Source organism: Lonchura striata, chromosome 6, assembly GCF_050655825.1.
Source record: "Lonchura striata isolate lonStrDom1 chromosome 6, ASM5065582v1, whole genome shotgun sequence".
Lineage (NCBI taxonomy): Eukaryota > Metazoa > Chordata > Aves > Passeriformes > Estrildidae > Lonchura > Lonchura striata.
In genome coordinates this window covers 40,031,881-40,051,728 of record NC_140708.1, presented here as the reverse complement: position 1 = coordinate 40,051,728, position 19,848 = coordinate 40,031,881, and the positions used below count along the sequence as shown (strand labels likewise).

The following is a 19,848-nucleotide window of genomic DNA, read 5'->3' as shown; positions in this document are numbered from 1 at the left end:
AGGCTCCTGCAGGGATTTTGGGAATTTACCCAGACCCAGGTGCTGAAATCCCCTGGATCCAGCCCTGAAGGATCCCTGGAGCAGCCAGGAAACCTTTCCACATCCCTGAAGGATCCCCAAGGATCCACCAGCACTCCCAAAACCTCTGAAACGTTCCCAAACCCCCACGGTCATGACTGAGCACCCCAAACTAGCAATTAGTGCACCCACTTAACGAGTTTGCAGAGGACAGAGCTGCAGCTCATTAATAACTCCCTAAAGCTCTGCTGGGTGAAGGTTCCCAGTGTTTCCCTTGTTCATCAGACATGGGAACAATTAATGGGGGCACGAAGAGATGGTGCTTCATTAATATTCACCTAATCAGAGCTGAGCCCAAAAAATGAAGTTCCAATTTCACCTTCAACAATTCTGGGATGGACAGGGGTGCAAATAATGAAACCCCAACACCACAAATCCTGGAGCAGTGAATTTTAATTGACCTTTTTGTCCCCAAAAACCCCTTTTCACACAGAGTTATTTGTATTTCCTGTCTGCTTGCCCTCCTGCTGCTCCTCAGGGCTGAAGTTGTGTTTCTCCAGGAGAATCTCGGGCTGCTCCAGGGATTTCTCTTCCCACTGATTCCTCCCCATCAATTCTCCCCTTTCAGCACAGGCAGCAGCTCCCCGCTCTCCTTCAGCTCCTGGAAGAGAGAAAGGGATGGATTTGTTGGGATTATCCAAGGGGATTCCAGCAGCAAACACTCCCTGGCAGCAGGTGATAGTAAAAGGGTTTTAAAATCATGGGGATTTCGGGTTGAAAGGAAAATTAAGCTTAGTAGGCCCTGAAAAAAAAAATACCCTGGGTACATGTAGGCCTTGTACCTTGCTAGAACTGCACCTGTGTAGCTAGTGCATGATAAATGATACAATTGTTAGATGTGATGATTGTTTAGTAATTAAATATAATTAGTTTAATCCTAAGAATAATCACAATAAATTCGTGCTTGAATGAAGTCAATCTATACAACAGAACAATGTAAGTTTAATAATTAATATGTAAGTTATATAAGGATAGAATATAGGTTCAGCCCAAGAGCCATGTCACAGTCAGATTTGGGGCTGCACCCCTGATTCCCAGAGCTCTCAATAAAAGCACCTGCAGGTAATGATATCCTGTGATTCTGTGTGCTCCTAAACAATGTAAATTTAGTAATTAACATGTAAGTTATATAAGGATAGAATATAAAATACGTTCAGCTCGAGAGCCATGTCATATCCTGTGATTATTTGTGATTAAATGCTGACACAGGGAGCTCCCTCCTGGGCACCACTGGTCTTTAGAAAGGATTTAAATTCTGCTTTGGGTGTACTGAGTAAAAACCACCAAGTACCAGAGTGCAAAATCACCTTGAGAGCGCCGGCTGGGCTCCCTGGATCTGCCCCAGGTGGAACTGCAGACTCCCCAGAACTTCCCAAAGGTGCCACCCACGGCTGGGTTTTGCTCCCCCCACCCACAACCCCAAGCAGAAAATCAAATATCCTGGAATTCCGAGCAGGAGGTGCCTGCCCTGCCCATCCTGGGCACCGAAATTCACATTTCAGGCTGAGGAACAGCAGCAAAAGCTGGGAAACAACGTGCAACCTTCTTCTTCCCCCACACCTTGGGATAAACAACTCCATTTCAATAATTCCCAATTGTTTAATGCTATGCTGCATTAAAAAACGAAATTTAAGCCACTGGCAACATTCAAATTGTGAATTCAGCAGCCCAAGGATACAAAGGGAGAAATGACATTGGAACAGCAGAAAAAAGGATTTTCCAGCATCTCACAGTGCCCAGACTCCTCTTCCTGAGCACTGGAAAAGCCCCCACACTTCTTAAATTACCTAGATTAATTTTATTTATTTAATTCCCACACTTCTTAAATTATCTAGATTAATTTTATTTATTTAATCTCCCCACTTGCTAAATAAACAAATAAAATTAATCTATAAAGTATGCGAATCTACATAATATAAGCAAAATTAATCTATATAATCAAAGCAATCCCTACACTTCTTAAATAAACAGAATTAACCTATATACTTTAGGTAAAATTAATCTATATAAATAGAATTAATCTATGTAATTTAAGTAAAGTTAATCTACATAAATAAAATTAATCTACGGAATTTAGGTAAAATAAATATCTACAATTAAAAATATTATTTATATAACAATTTTATATAATTTCAATTAAAAATTTATATAATAATTGAAGCAATCCCTACACTTGTTAAATACATAAAAATTTATATACTTTAAGTAAAATTAATCTACATAATTGAAGTAAAGTTAGTTTATATAAATAAAGCTATACAATGGAACTAAAATTGGTCTTTGTAAATAAAATTATCAAAAATTATCAAATAAAATTTTAAAATTATAAAATTATAAAATAAATAAAATCTATATACTTTAAGTAACATTAATCTATATAAATGAAATTAATCAATGCAACTAAAGTAAAATTAATCTTTGTAAATAAAATTAATCCATGTCGTTGAGGCAATCCTCACACTTCTTAAATAAACCAAACAAATCTCTGTAGTTTAAGTAGCCCCAGTATTTTTGGAATTAAATGGATTTATTGACTGAGCATTCCCAGGATCCCAGAGCCTGAGGAATTGGCTCTGAACCAGCCAGGCAGGAATTTGGGAACTCTGGGGCTGCTCCAACCACTCCAGGAAAATTTCCTTTTTCCAGGGATGTTTTCTGGGAAAAAAACATCAGGAGCAACACGAAGGATGAGAAAATTGCAAAAAAAAAGAGTAAAAATGGTTTTTTTCCAGTCACTCATTGGAGAACTAAAGCTCCTTTCCCTGGAAAAGCCTCCTGGGGAGGCTGCAGGAATTCTGTGGGGGACAGGCAGGAAAAGTCCAATAAATGGAGTTTTTAGATGCAATAAATGGAGTTTTTAAATGCAATACATGGAATTTTTAAATGCAATAAATGGGAGTTTTTAAATGCAATAAATGGGAGTTTTTAGATGCAATAAATGGAGTTTTTAGATGCAATAAATGGAATTTTTAAATGCAATAAATGCAACTTTTAAATGCAATAAATGGAGGTTTTGGATGCAATAAATTGAGGTTTTGGATGCAATAAATGGAGTTTTTGAATGCAATAAATGGAGATTTTAAATGCAATAAATGGAGTTTTTAGATTCAATAAGTGGAATTTTTAAACACAATAAATGGAATTTTTAAGTGAAATAAATAAGAGTTTTTAAATGCAATAAATGGAGTTTTTAGATGTGATAAATGGAATTTTCTTGCAAAGAAATGCAGCTCCTACCTTGACAATGTCCAGCCCCCCCACCAGCTCCCCCTTGACGTACAGCTGGGGGTACGTGGGCCAGTTGGAAAAGGATTTCAGCCCCTGGCGCACCTGGAACAGCCAAGGGGAATTATTTGGGAATTATTATTTGGGAATTCTGCCTCTGGAAAAGGCAGCAGGGGAAGGGACCCGCAGGGATGGGGAGGTTCTGTTACCTCCTCGTCCTCCAGGATGTCAAAAGTCTCATAATCCACACTGGAAAAAGGGAAAAAACAGAATATTCACATTATTCACACTGCAGCTGGGAAAAACTGCTCAAAAAACAACAAAACTACACATTTGTGCAGAAACGCCTCAAAACTCTCACAAAAAACACCAAAAATCCCCCCGAAAGTTTCTACAACCTCAAGATTTTTATGAATCAAAAAAAATGCTGGAAAAAAGTCACAGAGTTCTCAGAAAGTCCTCAAATTTCTCAAAAAAAACCTCAAAGTTGATTCTAAAATGTCAATGTTTTTTTAAAAAACAATAAATTGCTGGGAAAAAAAATCTCAAAATTATAAAAAAACCGTCATTCTCAAAAACTCCTTGAAAGTCTAAAAAAATTCCTCAATGTTCTAAAACATCAACATTTTTAAAAAAAAGAAACCCCAAAATCTTTAAAAAACACTCAAAATTCTCAAAAAAAACATAAAAAATCCCACTGAAATTTCTAAAGCCTCAAGATTTTTAAAAATCTCTTAAATGCTGGAAAAAACTCAGAGAGTTCTCAGAAAGTCCTCAAAGTTCTCAAAAAAGCCCTCAAAGTTACTTCTAAAATTTCAATATTTAAAAAAAAAAACAATAAATTGCTGGGAAAAAAACCTCAAAATTATCAAAAAACGTCAATGTTCTCAAAAATCCCTCAAAATTCTAAGAAAAACCCTCAAAGTTCTAAAAGATTAAGATTTTTTTAAAACCCTCAAAAGTCTCAAAAATCCCCAAAAAGTTCTAAAACCTCAAGATTTTTTAAACCCTCAAAAGTCTCAAAACCTCAAGGTTTTTTAAAAACCCTAAAAATTTTCAAAACTTCTCAAAATTCTCAAAAAAATCCTCTAAATTCCCCCAAAAAACCAGAAAATTCTCGCAAAGAATCCCCAAAATCTTTAAAAAACACTCAAAATTCTTCAAAAACTCAGCAAAATTCTCACCAAAAAGGCTCAAAAATTTTCAAAGAGCCCTCAAAAATTCCTCTAAATTCTAACAGAAACCCTCAAAATTTTAAAAAAACTTCATTAAAATTCTCAGGAAACCCTTCAAGTGTTTGAAATGCTCTTTAAAAATAAAAACCCCTATTTTATATTGGTTTTAATGTTTTATATTTATATTCAAATTTTCTCATCTGTTTTCCCTAAAATGCAGATTTTAACCCAAAACTTTCCTCCCACACTCAAACCCGTGACCTACCCAGTGTTATTCATGATTTCTATGATTTGCTTGCTGAAGCCACACTTTGCCATCTAAAATATAAAAGACAGATATTAAATAAATTTTAATCCATGGAATTCCAGCTGCACTACAACAATTCCCAATGTTTTGCTGGATGAGCCACTCCTTAATCCCTTTTCCATCCTTTATCTCCTGGTTTTTATGGATTTATGGAATAAATCTGTTTTATTTTGAGGCATCACTGCTCTGGATTCACCATAATAAACTATAATAAACAAGAACAGCAACTTGTTATATTTACTATCAATTATAATTAATTTAATTATCATTAATTTAACCATAAATTAATTATAATTTGAATGATAGTGAATTAATAATTCATATCCACTGTAAACTCTTCACGAGGACAAAAAACACCCAGCAACTGTTAGATATTAATACATACTATAGATCTATCTAATATATTAGATATATTATATAATAGATATATTATATAATAGATATCTATTATAATATCTAAGCATTAGATAATTCTATAAATGTCTACATTAATATATACTAATAATATATTTTATATTAATATTTTATATTAATAATATGTTTTATATTACTAATATGTTTTATATTAATAATATGTTTTAAAAAACCAGGGCTGTTCCATGGTTTATAGAAGCACCAAATAAAAAGATAAATAACTTCTGCAGCAGCACTGATTTGAATTAAGGAAGAACAAGGTAAAAATTCAATATTTTCTCCCACACTCCACATTACCTGTTTGTTTCCCTTCATAAAGAGCATCACAGGAGCTTTGTTTATCAAGGATTTAAGCCTAGAAAAATACATTAAATACCATTAAATATCACCCCAAACAAACTCCTTAAAAAGCACAGGAATGGGCTAAAAGGTTTTAAAAAAAATAAGTTTTTAAAGGCCACCAAAACAAAGGTTTTGAAGATGTGCCCACCTCATCTTAATCTGCAATTTAATCTCTGCTAAAAGCATTAATTGGGGTGAAATTCAGTAAAACAATTTCAAAGTGAAGTAACCCAAGCCTCAGGGTAAATTTGGAAGGAATTAATTTGGAATTAATTCATCCCTAGAATTTAGAATGGTGGGATTATTATTTATCACCACTTTGAAATGGGATTAATTAAATTATTTCTGCACTGAGCAGGGAGAAGAAGCAGGCAGGGATTCCCTCCAGTGACACCAGAGATGGGAAATCTGTGGCAAATAAAGCTGGAAAAAGCTTAGAAAGATTATTTTCCTAGTTATTTTTAAAGAAGAAATTGTTTAAGAGAGGCAAGAAGGAATTATCTCTATATAGGCACCTATAGATACAGATATATAAATAAGTAGATATATAAATATATAAGTAGATATATAAGTATATACATAGATATATAAGTATATAAGTAGATATATATGGATATATAAGTAGATATATAAATATATAAGTAGATATATGTGGATATATAAGTAGATATATGTGGATATATAAATATATAGGTAGCTATATATAGATATATAAGTAGGTTTAAATATAGATACATAAATATATAAGTAGATATATATAGATATATAAGTATATAAGTAGATCCATATAGATATAGAAATAGAAATATAGAAATACAGATATATTTATAAATATACAAATGGTTATAGATATATAAAGGTATAAATATATAAATTTATAAATATGGATATATCAATATAGCAAGACATTTATAAATATATAGATACATGGAGATATATAAATAGATAGATATAGATATAGATATAGATATAGATATAGATATGCATAAATAGATATATAAATATAGAAACAGATACATTCTTGCAACAAGCAGAAATTAAGCCACAAATATAAGTGAAGATTCTTGGATTTAGATGTACAAACTCCAAAAAAACTTGAAAAACTGCAGGAATTCTGTAAGTAAATAAATTCTTGAGGCACTTCTGCTGAAGCAGGAATTTCACAGCAGGATAAAGCAGAGTCTCCCCTGTATGAACACAGAACAAACTCGGAATTTGCAGTAATTGCCCCACCTGTCCTCCAGCTTCTGGCCCTTGGGGCAGATCGTGTCCAGCTCTCCGGACGCCGCCAGCTCCTGGGAAATGGGGGGAAACAAAGATGAGGTGGGAGAAGAGAGAAACACACACTTGTGGCCAGGGGAAAGGTGGGAAATGCAACCGTGGCCAGGGGAAAGGTGGGAAATGCAACCGTGGCCAGGGGAAAGGTGGGAAATGCAACCTTGGCCAGGGGAAAGGTGGGAAATGCAACCGTGGCCAGGGGAAAGGTGGGAAATGTCCCTTGGCAAAGGGAAAGGTGGGAAATGCAACCGTGGTAAAGGGAAAGGTGAGACATGCAACCTTGGCAAGGGGAAAGGTGGGAAATGCAACCTTGGCAAGGGGAAAGGTGGGAAATGCAACCGCAGCAAGGGGAAAGGTGGGAAATGCAACCATGGTAAGGGGAAAGGTGAGAAATGTCCCTTGGCAAAGGGAAAGGTGAGAAATGCAACTGTGGTAAGGGGAAAGGTGAGACATGCAACCTTGGCCAGGCCAAAGGAGAGAAATGTAACTGCAGCCAGGCAAAAGGAGAGAAATACAATTGCAGCAAGGCGAAAGGAGAGAAATGCAACCGCAGCAAAGCAGAAGGAGAGAAATAACTGTGGCCAGACCAAAGGAGAGAAATGCAACTGTGGCAAGGCCAAAGGTGAGAAATGCAACCATGGCCAGGCCAAAGGTGAGAAATGCAAGCGTGGCCAAGCAAAGGTGAGAAATGCAAGCGTGGCCAAGCGAAGGAGAGAAATGCAAGCGCGCACCTTGACGACGTCCAGGCCCCCGACGAGCTCGCCGTGCACGTAGAGCTGCGGGTAGGTGGGCCAGTTGGAGAAGGCCTTGAGGCCCTGGCGCACCTCCTCGTCCGAGAAGACGTCGAAGGTGCTGAAGGCCACGCCGTGCTCCTGCAGGAGCTGCACCATCTGCCTGCTGAAGCCTGCAATAATAGGATAAATATTAATGCTGTAGTACTGTAAATATTATATATTGATTATATAGATATTTAATATATAGATATTAAATCTATTTTTATATTTAATATATAAAATATAAAATTATATATTTATAATATTCACTTTATTATATAATATACTGGATATATATTATATATTATATTATATACTATACATTATATTATACATTATATGTTATATTATACACTATATTATACATTATATCTTGCTGTAAACGTTATATATCTATATATTTATATCAATATATTTTTATATATAATATATTATATATCTATTATTATATTATGTATTATTATACACAATATTATATTATATATAATTATATTATTATCTATGATTACATTATTAAATTATATTATCATTATACTATTATATTACATTTTATCATATTACATTATATTGTATTACATTATATTATAATTCTATTCTATTTGTCGCGCTACGACACAAAATAACTCACGTACACCTTAAGATATAAAAGAGGGAGAAGAGGAAGTTTAATTTCTGACCTTGCAATATACAGAATTCTAAGGTGGCAGTGGATTGGAGGATGGAAGTGCCACCTCTCCAACCACACTGGTCAAACCAACAGCCCATCAATCCTCTCCTCCCACAGAGAAGATGCAAAAAACAATCATTATTTACATGAACACGTGTGAGAACTCCAGTAGAAATACGTAAACATCTGAAGGCACAGAAAACTTTTAAAAGAACCTTAAAACTTTCCAAAGAACGATACAAGAAAAGACTTTTGAAGCCCACGGCAGCAGAGGCTCACCGCAGCGCGGCTCCTTGGGAGAGCCCTTCATGAAGAGCACGCAGGGGGCGGCGTTGACGAGCCTGCTGAGGCGGGCATGCAGCTGCTCCTGCGCGGGCGCTGCGGGCGCCGCGCCGGCCGCGTGCCGCTGCACCTTCTGCGTCAGCTCGGGCGCGTGCGCCCCGTCCAGCCTGTCCACCTTCTGCGAGTTCTGCGGGGACACAAACACAGCCTGCAGCACCGCACAGGCAGCCTGCAGCACTGCACAGGCAGCCTGCAGCACTGCACAGGCAGCCTGCAGCACCGCACAGGCAGCCTGCAGCACCGCACAGGCAGACCAGACCTGCAGCACGGCACAGGCAGCCTGCAGCACAGCACAGGCAGCCTGCAGCGCGGCACAGGCAGCCTGCAGCACCGCACAGGCAGCCTGCAGCACGGCACAGGCAGCCTGCAGCATGGCACAGGCAGCCTGCAGCACGGCACAGGCAGCCTGCAGCACAGCACAGGCAGCCTGCAGCGCGGCACAGGCAGCCTGCAGCACCGCACAGGCAGCCTGCAGCACGGCACAGGCAGCCTGCAGCACGGCACAGGCAGCCTGCAGCACAGCACAGGCAGCCTGCAGCGCGGCACAGGCAGCCTGCAGCACCGCACAGGCAGCCTGCAGCACGGCACAGGCAGCCTGCAGCATGGCACAGGCAGCCTGCAGCACGGCACAGGCAGCCTGCAGCACAGCACAGGCAGCCTGCAGCGCGGCACAGGCAGCCTGCAGCACCGCACAGGCAGACCTGCAGCGCGGCACAGGCAGACCTGCAGCACGGCACAGGCAGCCTGCAGCACGGCACAGGCAGCCTGCAGCACGGCACAGGCAGCCTGCAGCACCGCACAGGCAGCCTGCAGCACCGCACAGGCAGCCTGCAGCACGGCACAGGCAGCCTGCAGCACCGCACAGACAGCCTGCAGCACCGCACAGGCAGACCTGCAGCACCGCACAGGCAGCCTGCAGCGCGGCACAGGCAGCCTGCGGCACCGCACAGGCAGCCTGCAGCATGGCACAGGCAGCCTGCAGCATGGCACAGGCAGACCTGCAGCACCGCACAGGCAGACCTGCCCAGCCCGGCTGCACTGCTGCCTGGCAATGACACCTCGGGGATTTTGCTCCTCTGTTTGTCACGCTATGACACCAAATAACTCACACGCACCTTCAGATAGAAACCAGGGAAAAGAGGAAGTTTAATTTCCGACCTGGCGAGATACAGAATTCTAGAAGTGACAGTGGATTGCAGGATCAAATTGTTCCTTCTCTAACCACTAACAGTGGTTATTTCTCTAACCACATTGGTCAAACCAACAGTCCACCAATTCTCCCTTCTCACAAAGAAGGTAAAACAGTCATTATTTACATGAACATGCGTAAGAACTCCAGTAGAAATACGTAAACATCAGAAGACATAGGAACTTCTAAAAGAACTCTAAAACTTTTAAAAGAACTTTTAAAAGAACTTTAGAACTTTGAAAAGAACAGGGCAACGTCGGTTCTCAGATCCTGTGCTACATGAGTCCCTAACTCTGAACTCCATACAAAGTGTTAGTTACAAAGTGTTAGTTACTCCATACAAAGTGTTAGTTATTCCATACAAAGTATTAGTTACTTCACATTTTGGTTAGACTAAACAATTCCTCCAGGCCTGAAACTCAAGGACACCCCACTTTTCAAGCCTCAGGCCTTGAAAAGTATAAACAAAAGTGAATTGGGGAGGAGCAAACTGGGAGTAAATAACTGAATAACTTCATCACCCAAAGCTGTAATTGGAGGATTAACCCCTGATGTGTAAATAGACCAAACTTGTATTTCCCTGAAAAACTCCTGACCATGGTCCACCTTGGGTGTAGCCTCTGAGGCTTCTGACTGCCCAAGATTACATATAATATAGAAAATCTATTTTATTTGGTTATTTTTATATGTGGCTATGTAAGGCCTTTAATAAATACCCACTTTATCCTCTTAACCTTGTCTAGCCTCTAGGCAGCCACTCCGAGGCATCAGCAACAGCAGCAAGTTTGCCTCTAGAAATAATTATTCAAGAAAATGTTATCAATCTTATCATAACAGGCAAACAGCACCCAAACAGAATTGTTATTTCTGCTATTACCATATTTACCTGGGCTGTTTCCCAGCTACAAGACAAAGACATGTTGCTGTAAATCTTTTGACCCAAGTACAACAAGTGAAATAAAAACTACGTATGAATCCTGAAGCATTTAAGGAAGCCTTGAACTATTCCATATAAAGTGCAAAAACCATTTCTATCTCCATTTTTAGGTTCCAATGGGTAGATTTCAATCAGTTACAGAGGTGTTTCCTCAATGAGAAAGCTCCTAAGGTTCTGGTAGAGTATTAGGAAAGTGTAAGTATTAGGAGTCCACATGGATTCTATTTTCTCTTAAATCCACTTTTCTTAAATTCATTTCCTCTTAAATCCATTTCCTCTTACCTTAAAGAACAAGAACGTTGGAACAGAACTAATTCCATATTTTTCAGACACTTCAGGCACAGCCTCAGCTTCCAGCTAAAAACCAAACCATAAGAAAAAAAAAAGGATTATTTTCATAATCTTCTTTAAAGTTTCACTGTGAGTGTCAATCCAGGAATGTTCTCCTTGGCATTTTATACATTTAAACAGGATCTGCTGCTGAAGCCTGTGAAACATTTGCATTTAAATGAGACTCTCTGGGCTGCCATGGCACAACTGAACCTCCACGGTGTCAAAACAGGTTCAGAGGTTTTTATTTTGTTGCACATTTCAAAAGACGCCCGGAGGCTGCGAATAAAAATTTTGGTGCACTCCTGACCTAGTAAATTCTCAATGCTGTGCAGCTCCTGCTATATTGGAATCCATAAATCACTGCCCCCAGTTCTGTCACCATCACAGAGGTGCTTTTGTGCCCCTTTGGGGGGCTCTACATCACCCCTGACATCTGCAGCCCCCTGCAAATTAGGAGGGAAAAAGGAGGTGTTCCTTCAGCTGAACTTGGATTTTTAACTCCTGCAAGGCTGCTGAGTGCCCAGCCTGGGGTCACTGCTCCCTCTTTCATCACACAGGGATTTGCTGTGAAAATTTATCTGCGGGCTCTAAATGAACCCACTAATTAGAGAGGCAAAGCACAAGCATCAAAACTGAGCCCCAGCCTGCAGATCACCACCCCAACAGAATCACCTGAGAAACTACAGCTAAAAAATGAAAGCTTCCATTTACTGAAACTGAACTGAAAGCTTATACATAATTGAAAGAGAATAGATCATTCCAATTATTGATTCTTTCTCCAGGGGCAAATGAGGACTTCCACCTCTAATACTCATCTTCCTTCCCAACAAAATTTCCTGCTTGGATATTTATGTTCCAGATAACACAGAACAGATTTCATTTCATATTTCAGGAACTCGCTCTTATTGGCACAGCTTCCCAAAATGTTGTTTGTGTTTGTGTTTTGGGATGTGAACACAGGTGTTTGCCAATTCAAAGGCAGGCTGGATATTCTGCAATACAAAAATCCCATCAAGAACTGCCAAAATCAGATATATTCCTCTTGAGGAGCTCCTCCCTCCAAAATGTATCAGCAAAATCAGTAAAATATCAGTGAATTTATTTTCTCTAAGCAAGAACACCAGTAATATTAAAATTACTGGGAGGAGGGAAGTTGGGGAAAGGATGTGCCACTGTCTTGGTTTCACAGTCCTGGATCACTTTGGAATCTCATTATTAAAAATAAAATACAGCTGAATAATAAAGGTCATAAATAAATGATATAGGAATAATAAAATGGCAACTGAGATATTCCAGACTTTGTTGGGCTGACTAAAAGCTTCTAAACTCTAGATAAATTTAAGCATCTTGAATTTGCAATATGTTGAAAATTAGTCCTTTGAAGCCCTAAGTCATAAAATGCCATTAAAATAATTCTGTCCTGTTTTACAAATACCAACTGAGAGGAATCATTAAAAAAACCCATACACACATCCTAAAGGCTGTAAAAATCACATTAAAATACTCACACACAGCTGGCTGCTCCACTGCTCCCTGCCCTCCTCATCCCACAAGTGTCTCATTAACCAGAGAAATTTGGTTTAAAACCAACAGCACATAGATTAAGTGAATTCCTTTTTCCTTGTCCTGGATCCCAGTGGGATGTGCAGAGGGTCTCACAAAGCAGAGTGACAACATTGCAGGGGCTGAATTCACCTTCCTGAAGGGTCATTTGAGTGCCAGGGGAACCCTCTGGGAATCCTGAAATCCCAAAACCAGGGATATCTCCAAGGCTGGACAGCCTGGGGCAGTGGGAGGTGTCCCTGCCCATGGCAGGGGTGACACTGGATGGGATTTGAGGTCCTTTCCCACCCAAAGCATTCCAGGATTCCCTCTCTGAGCCATCCCTGAGGGCAGCAGGATAACAGATGTGAGAGGGACATTTGAAATGTGAGGCCATACAGGCACCCCAAGAGGAACCTGCCCCCATTTTGGGACATTTCCCTGCCCCATTCTGGGACACTTCCCTGCCCCATTCTGGGACATTTCCCTGCCCCATTCTGGGACATTTCCCTGCCCCATTCTGGGACACTTCCCTGCCCCATTCTGGGACATTTCTCTGCCCAATTTTGGAACATTTCCCTGCCCCATTCTGGGACATTTCCCTGCCCCATTTTGAAACATTTCCCTGCCCCATTCTGGGACACTTCCCTGCCCCATTCTGGGACACTTCCCTGCCCCATTCTGGGACATTTCCCTGCCCCATTCTGGGACACTTCCCTGCCCCATTCTGGGACATTTCCCTGCCCCATTCTGGGACATTTCTCTGCCCTATTTTGGGACATTTCCCTGCCCCATTTTGGGACATTTCCCTGCCCCATTCTGGGACACTTCCCTGCCCCATTCTGGGACATTTCCCTGCCCCAGGGCTGGCCCTGGCTGCAGGACTGCCGTGCCTCACCTGCACGAAGCTGACCTGGCTGTGCTCCCGTGCCAGCGCTGCCATCACCTCGTTCATCTGCGCGCACTGCGGAGCCCACGGCGCCCAGAAGTGCACCACCACCAGGGACCTGGGGACAAACAGCACTCCTGGGGACAGCTGCCAAAACCACCAGCATCACGGGATCGCTGAGCCTGGCAAAGGCCTCCAGGGGCCCGACACCCACCTTGTCCCCAGAGCCCTGAGTGCCACCTCCAGGAATTCCTTGGACACTCCAGGGATGGGCACTCCATAAAAACCCACCCCAGCACTTTCCTGTGGGGCTGCCCTGGAGCAGAGGCTGGGCAGAGTCACAGAACAAAGCAGGGATTTATTCCAGGATCTCCTCATGGATCCACCTTGGGCAGCAGCAGAGCCCAGCCAGGGCTGCACCCAAATGACCCAAAATGGTCCCAAAATGCACGAGCGCTCCCGGGGCTCTCCCTGGGATCAGTTCTGCTCCATTGGCACCTTGGAGTTCATTGTCCCATTCCAGCTCCAGCCCAGGCAGTCCCACCCTGCTGGATTTTCTCTCTCCAGCCCACGGTGTTTGTGCTCCTGGGCTGAGGTTTGGATCATTTGTCCTTGGTGCCCAGCTGGAGCAGGAATTGTTTTGTGTCCCTGCTCTGTGCAGAGCTCAGCATCCCCTGATATAAATCCCAGACCCACACCTAAAGCAGCACAGAACCTGAAAAATAGAAAAGCCAAACCTGAGGCATCACCTGAGATTAAAAAACCCTTGAAAGCACAGCCAGGAGTTCTCCCTTCCCAGGGAACATTCCCAGCCCAGGCAGCACTGCTGAGGCGATGCAGTACAAAACCTGTCACACTGCAATGTTATTTTTCTACTTTCATTACCTCCAGCTTCTTATTCCAGGTTTTCTGGGATGTTTGGGATTGGTTCTACAGAGCATTTAAAGGTGTGAGCAGAAATCCCATCACATCTGGGATGACAGCAGTGACGAGCTATTGGAATTTTCAATTCCGTTCTCCATCTTTGCAGAGGTCAAGCCCACCAAATCAATGGGAAAAAGGAATTAAAGATACAATGTACTAGTATTGATTTACTTAGAAAAATAAAGAAATCAAGTTACCCATGCCACAGCAGCCTTCATGTACTTTATATATATTTATATTTTATATATTTTATAGAAATACTTTATGTATTTTATTCCTAAATGATGGAAATTCATTGTAACAGCTGCATGGGCAGCACAAGGTCCCTGTTGCAGCAGTTCCTGTGACCTGATCACACACCCTGGATGCTTTCACAAACTTGGTTTTCCAGTGAAATTCTAGAAAATTCTGGCAGAAAAACAACACAACTTCTCTTTTTTTCCCCCTAATCCTCAGTTTAAGTCTGTGCCCACAGCAGGACACACCTGGGCCCAGGGATGGACCTCAGGACAGAGGACAAATCATCACAGGATTATTTCATCCTCTTCCCACCAGAGTCTGGTCCTTCCTTAACAACATCCAGCTGCAATATATTCATTTTTATATTCAGGAAGAACATATTTTAAATTCATTTGCACGAGGGGTTTTGGAGTTGTTTTGGTTTTGTGTTTTTAAAATTCATTCACAGAACAATTCAGATTTTGCAACTGAACTGCTGGCTGAGCACTTCAATTTCACCTTAAAAAAACCAGAGTACTTGAAAACATTAAGAAAGATAAAAAATAAAGACTTAGCAAAATGAAGCGTTTAAGTAATTCTAAACAAAGTGTTCCCTGCATTCACTCAAGGTTAAAAAAAAAGAGCTCCACTATTAAACAGGGCAGGGACAAAAAGGTTATGACAAATGCCCAATTTTCTCTTTAAATATCAAGATTTACACTGATTCTACAACACAAACTTACTGATAACTCAATGCAAGAAACAATAATTTTCTGAAACAAGAAATCCTGTGAAACTCATGTGTAATTACAAATGCTGTTTTCAGAGGAAGGTTTACCAGGACTATCAGTTCACCTTAAGTCCAAGAACATGGATAAAATAATCAACTCCTTCAGAGAGAAAACCAAATTATGTTCTGTGACAAAGGCAATGAGAAAATTACTGGTGGGTCTTTTTTAGATAACCCTAAAATATTGTGTTTGTTCCTGAAGCCATTTTCCTTTGGGCACATGAGTTTCTTCTGCAATAAACCCACAAAATAACCCAGCTGAAGGACAATTCCAGGAGGAAAAGTCCTGCTGCAAGTCTGGAAGAAATTCTGTTCCTTTTTCCCAGCACCATCATTTAACAGCATTTCCTTCTGCTGTCTCTAAGAACTGATGCTGCTATTCCACCACTCTTTCAATCACCTGTAAGTCTGTAATTGCAGAGCTGCCTACTGCAGCTCTTCCCTCCCAAAGTTGAAGATGTGCATGGAATATGGAATAAAAGCAGTGGGATTGCTCAGGACAGGCTGGACGGGGCTGGGAGCAGCCTGGCACGGTGCAGGGTGTCCCTGGATGGGTTTGCAGGTCCCAGAGCGGGCTGGGATCGTGGAAAAGCAGAGCCCTGCCATTAATCACAGAGCACAAATCCAGATTAATGAGAACCTGGCAGGAGATGAATAATTCAGGGCCACTTCTGTGTCAGAGAACACCCGAATGATGCTGCTCCCACTGAAGTGCCACTGCTGTTCCCAGTGAAGTGTCACTGCTGTTCCCAGTGAAGTGTCACTGCTGTTCCCAGTGAAGTGTCACTGCTGTTCCCAGTGAAGTGTCACTGCTGTTCCCAGTGAAATTTCCCTGCTGTTCCCAGTGAAGTGTCACTGCTCTTCCCACTGAAGTGTCACTGCTGTTCCCACTGAAGTGTCACTGCTCTTCCCACTGAAGTGTCACTGCTGCTCCCACTGAAGTGTCACTGCTGTTCCCACTGAAATTTCCCTGCTGTTCCCACTGAAGTGTCACTGCTCTTCCCAGTGAAGTGTCACTGCTCTTCCCACTGAAGTGTCACTGCTGTTCCCACTGAAGTGTCACTGCTGTTCCCACTGAAATTTCCCTGCTGTTCCCACTGAAGTGTCACTGCTGTTCCCACTGAAGTGCCACTGCTGTTCCCAGTGAAGTGCCACTGCTGTTCCCATTGAAATTTCCCTGCTGTTCCCAGTGAAATTTCCCTGCTGTTCCCAGTGAAGTGTCACTGCTGTTCCCAGTGAAATTTCCCTGCTGTTCCCAGTGAAGTGTCACTGCTGTTCCCAGTGAAATTTCCCTGCTGTTCCCAGTGAAGTGTCACTGCTGTTCCCAGTGAAATTTCCCTGCTGTTCCCAGTGAAGTGTCACTGCCGTTCCCACTGAAATTTCCCTGCTGTTCCCACTGCAGTGTCCTGGTGGTTTTGGTGACACCTTCCGTGGCTGGAGGCCAATCCCAGCTGGCAGGGCAGCTCTGGTTTATAGGATTTTCCAGCCGACTTGGCCCCAAATTCCCTGCGGCAGGAGCTGCTGCAGGGCGGCACCTCCGCCTGCTGAGCCAGGGGAACGAGGGGCTGGGAAAGTCCGAGCCTAAACCCGAGACTAAATCCAGCCTAAACCCAAGACAAAGCCCGGCCAGAACCTGGCCTAAGACAGGCCAGAACCCGGCCTAAGCCCGAGACAAAGCCCGGCCAGAACCCGGCCTAAGCCAGGCCAGAACTCGGCCTAAGCCCGAGACAAAGCCCGGCCAGAACCCGGCCAAAGCCAGGCCAGAACCCGGCCTAAGCCCGGCCAGAACCCGGCCAAAGCCCGGCCAGAACCCAGCCTAAGCCAGGCCAGAACCCGGCCAAAGCCAGGCCAGAACCCGGCCAAAGCCCGGCCTAAGCCAGGCCAGAACCCGGCCTAAGCCAGGCCAGAACCCGGCCAAAGCCCGGCCTAAGCCAGGCCAGAACCCGGCCTAAGCCCGGCCAGAACCTGGCCTAAGCCCGGCCAGAACCCGGCCAGAACCCGGCCAGAACCCGGCCAAAGCCCGGCCAAAGCCCGGCCAGAACCCGGCCAGAACCCGGCCAGAACCCGGCCAAAGCCCGGCCAGAACCCGGCCTAAGCCCGGCCTTTGCGCAGTTTGGGGCTCGGTTTTTCTCCATTTGGGTTTTTTTTCTCTTCCCCTCGCAGATTTCCCAGAGCGCTGCGGCAGCACCGGCCCCTGCCGAGCTGTGCCCTGCGGGGAGCCGGGAGGGGACACCGGGATGGGACCCAAAGAGGGGACACCGGGATGGGACACCGGGATCGGGACACCGGGATCGGGACAGCGGGATGGGACAGCGGGATGGGGACACCGGGATGGGGACACCGGGATGGGGACAGCGGGATGGGACACCGGGATGGGACACCGGGATGGGACCCAAAGAGGGGACACCGGGATCGGGACACCAGGATGGGACAGCGGGATGGGGACACCGGGATCGGGACACCGGGATGGGACCCAAAGAGGGGACACCGGGATCGGGACAGCGGGATGGGACACCGGGATCGGGACACCGGGATGGGACAACGGGATGGGGACACCGGGATGGGGACACCGGGATCGGGACAGCGGGATGGGGACACCGGGATCGGGACAGCGGGATGGGGACAGCGGGATGGGACCCAAAGAGGGGACACCGGGATGGGGACACCGGGATCGGGACACCGGGATGGGGACACCGGGATCGGGACACCGGGATCGGAACTCCGGGATCGGGACACCGGGATCGGAACTCCGGGATGGGGACACCGGGATGGGACCCAAAGAGGGGACACCGGGATGGGGACACCGGGATGGGACACCGGGATGGCACCGAGGGACGGGACCCAAAGAGGGGACACCGGAAGGCGGAACCCGGAATGGCGCCGGGGGAGGTGACACCGGGATGGCGCCGCGGGCCGGCAGGGCGGGCCGGGAGCGCCGGCAGGGCGCACAGGAGGGCGAGCCCCGCGGTGTCCCCTCACCTGTCCGGGCAGTGCAGCAGCTTGTGGAACTGCTCGGCCGAGCCCGCGGCCGCCACCGCGCCCGCCATGGCCGGGCCGAGCCTGCGACACGTGAGCGCCTGGGCGGGGCACCGCCGGTCACGTGGCGCCGCCCGCGTCACGTGCGTCCGCTCGCGCGCTTCCGCCCGCCTCACGTGTGCTCCTCGCGTCACGTGTGCGCCGTGTCACGTGTACGCCGTGTTACGTGCGCCTCCCGTGTCCCTGTCCCCATGTCCCTGTCCCCATGTCCCTGTCCCCTGTGTCCCCATGTCCCTGTCCCCATGTCCCTGTCCCCATGTCCCTGTCCCCTGTGTCCCCATGTCCCTGTCCCCATGTCCCTGTCCCCATGTCCCTGTCCCCTGTGTCCCCATGTCCCTGTCCCCTGTGTCCCCATGTCCCTGTCCCCATGTCCCTGTCCCCATGTCCCTGTCCCCTGTGTCCCCATGTCCCTGTCCCCTGTGTCCCCATGTCCCTGTCCCCGTGTCCCCATGTCCCTGTCCCCATGTCCCTGTCCCCTGTGTCCCCATGTCCCTGTCCCCATGTCCCTGTCCCCATGTCCCTGTCCCCTGTGTCCCCATGTCCCTGTCCCCTGTGTCCCCATGTCCCTGTCCCCATGTCCCTGTCCCCTGTGTCCCCATGTCCCTGTCCCCGTGTCCCCATGTCCCTGTCCCCATGTCCCTGTCCCCTGTGTCCCCATGTCCCTGTCCCCATGTCCCTGTCCCCTGTGTCCCCATGTCCCTGTCCCCGTGTCCCCATGTCCCTGTCCCCATGTCCCTGTCCCCTGTGTCCCCATGTCCCTGTCCCCGTGTCCCCGTGTCCCCTGTGTCCCTGTCCCCTGTGTCCCCGTGTCCCTGTCCCCTGTGTCCCCGTGTCCCTGTCCCCATGTCCCTGTCCCCGTGTCCCCTGTCCCCATGTCCCTGTCCCCTGTGTCCCCTGTCCCCATCCCCGTGTCCCTGTCCCCATGTCCCTGTCCCCTGTGTCCCCTGTCCCCATCCCCGTGTCCCTGTCCCCTAGTCCCTGTCCCCGTGTCCCCTGTCCCCGTGTCCCTGTCCCCGTGTTCCCTGTCCCCCTGTCCCTGTCCCTGTGTCCCTGTCAGATTCGGTGGCAGGGCACCCGGGGCTGTTGTCGGGGTGAGATGAGGTTCTCGCCCCTGGAGCTCAAACCCAGAACCAGCACTGCCCCAGCCATGGGAAGGGAACAGCGAATCTTTATTTTGGCCTGTCCAATAATCCTCCCAATGCACAAAGAGAAAAATGCATCCAAAGCACTCTGATCTCTGTGCTGTTACAAAGAAAGACACAAAAATTCATCCAAAGCGCTCTGTCTGTGCTGTTACAAAGAAAGACACAAAAATTGTTGGAACTCAAAATGTCCCTCAGACATTTTTGGAGGTTCCAGGCCTTGGTCAGGAGCATTTGAGACCCTGG

The 19,848-nt window shown here is 45.2% G+C and overlaps 1 protein-coding gene across 3 annotated transcripts; it reads right to left on the bottom strand.

Moving 5' to 3' along the window:
* Positions 1–453: 453 nt before the first annotated feature.
* On the bottom strand, positions 454–18,495 carry GLRX3 (glutaredoxin 3). 3 transcript variants are annotated; one of them, XM_085583010.1, is made up of 12 exons: positions 18,404–18,495; positions 14,377–14,513; positions 13,501–13,609; positions 11,010–11,084; positions 8,539–8,728; positions 7,551–7,723; positions 6,775–6,836; positions 5,497–5,554; positions 4,744–4,796; positions 3,513–3,552; positions 3,316–3,408; positions 454–679 (listed from the first exon to the last, which is right to left on the bottom strand). In XM_085583010.1, the coding sequence occupies exons 2-12, from the start codon at positions 14,430–14,432 to the stop codon at positions 629–631; spliced, it is 960 nt and encodes a 319-aa protein (XP_085439136.1). In that variant the 5' UTR covers positions 14,433–14,513; positions 18,404–18,495; the 3' UTR covers positions 454–628. The 3 variants fall into 3 exon arrangements, with proteins under 3 accessions (XP_085439136.1, XP_077640875.2, XP_085439135.1); XM_077784749.2 differs by lacking the exon at positions 14,377–14,513; XM_085583009.1 differs by lacking the exons at positions 11,010–11,084; positions 13,501–13,609; positions 14,377–14,513; positions 18,404–18,495 and adding an exon at positions 9,334–10,339 and having other exon boundaries at positions 8,539–9,196.
* Positions 18,496–19,848: the final 1,353 nt, after the last annotated feature.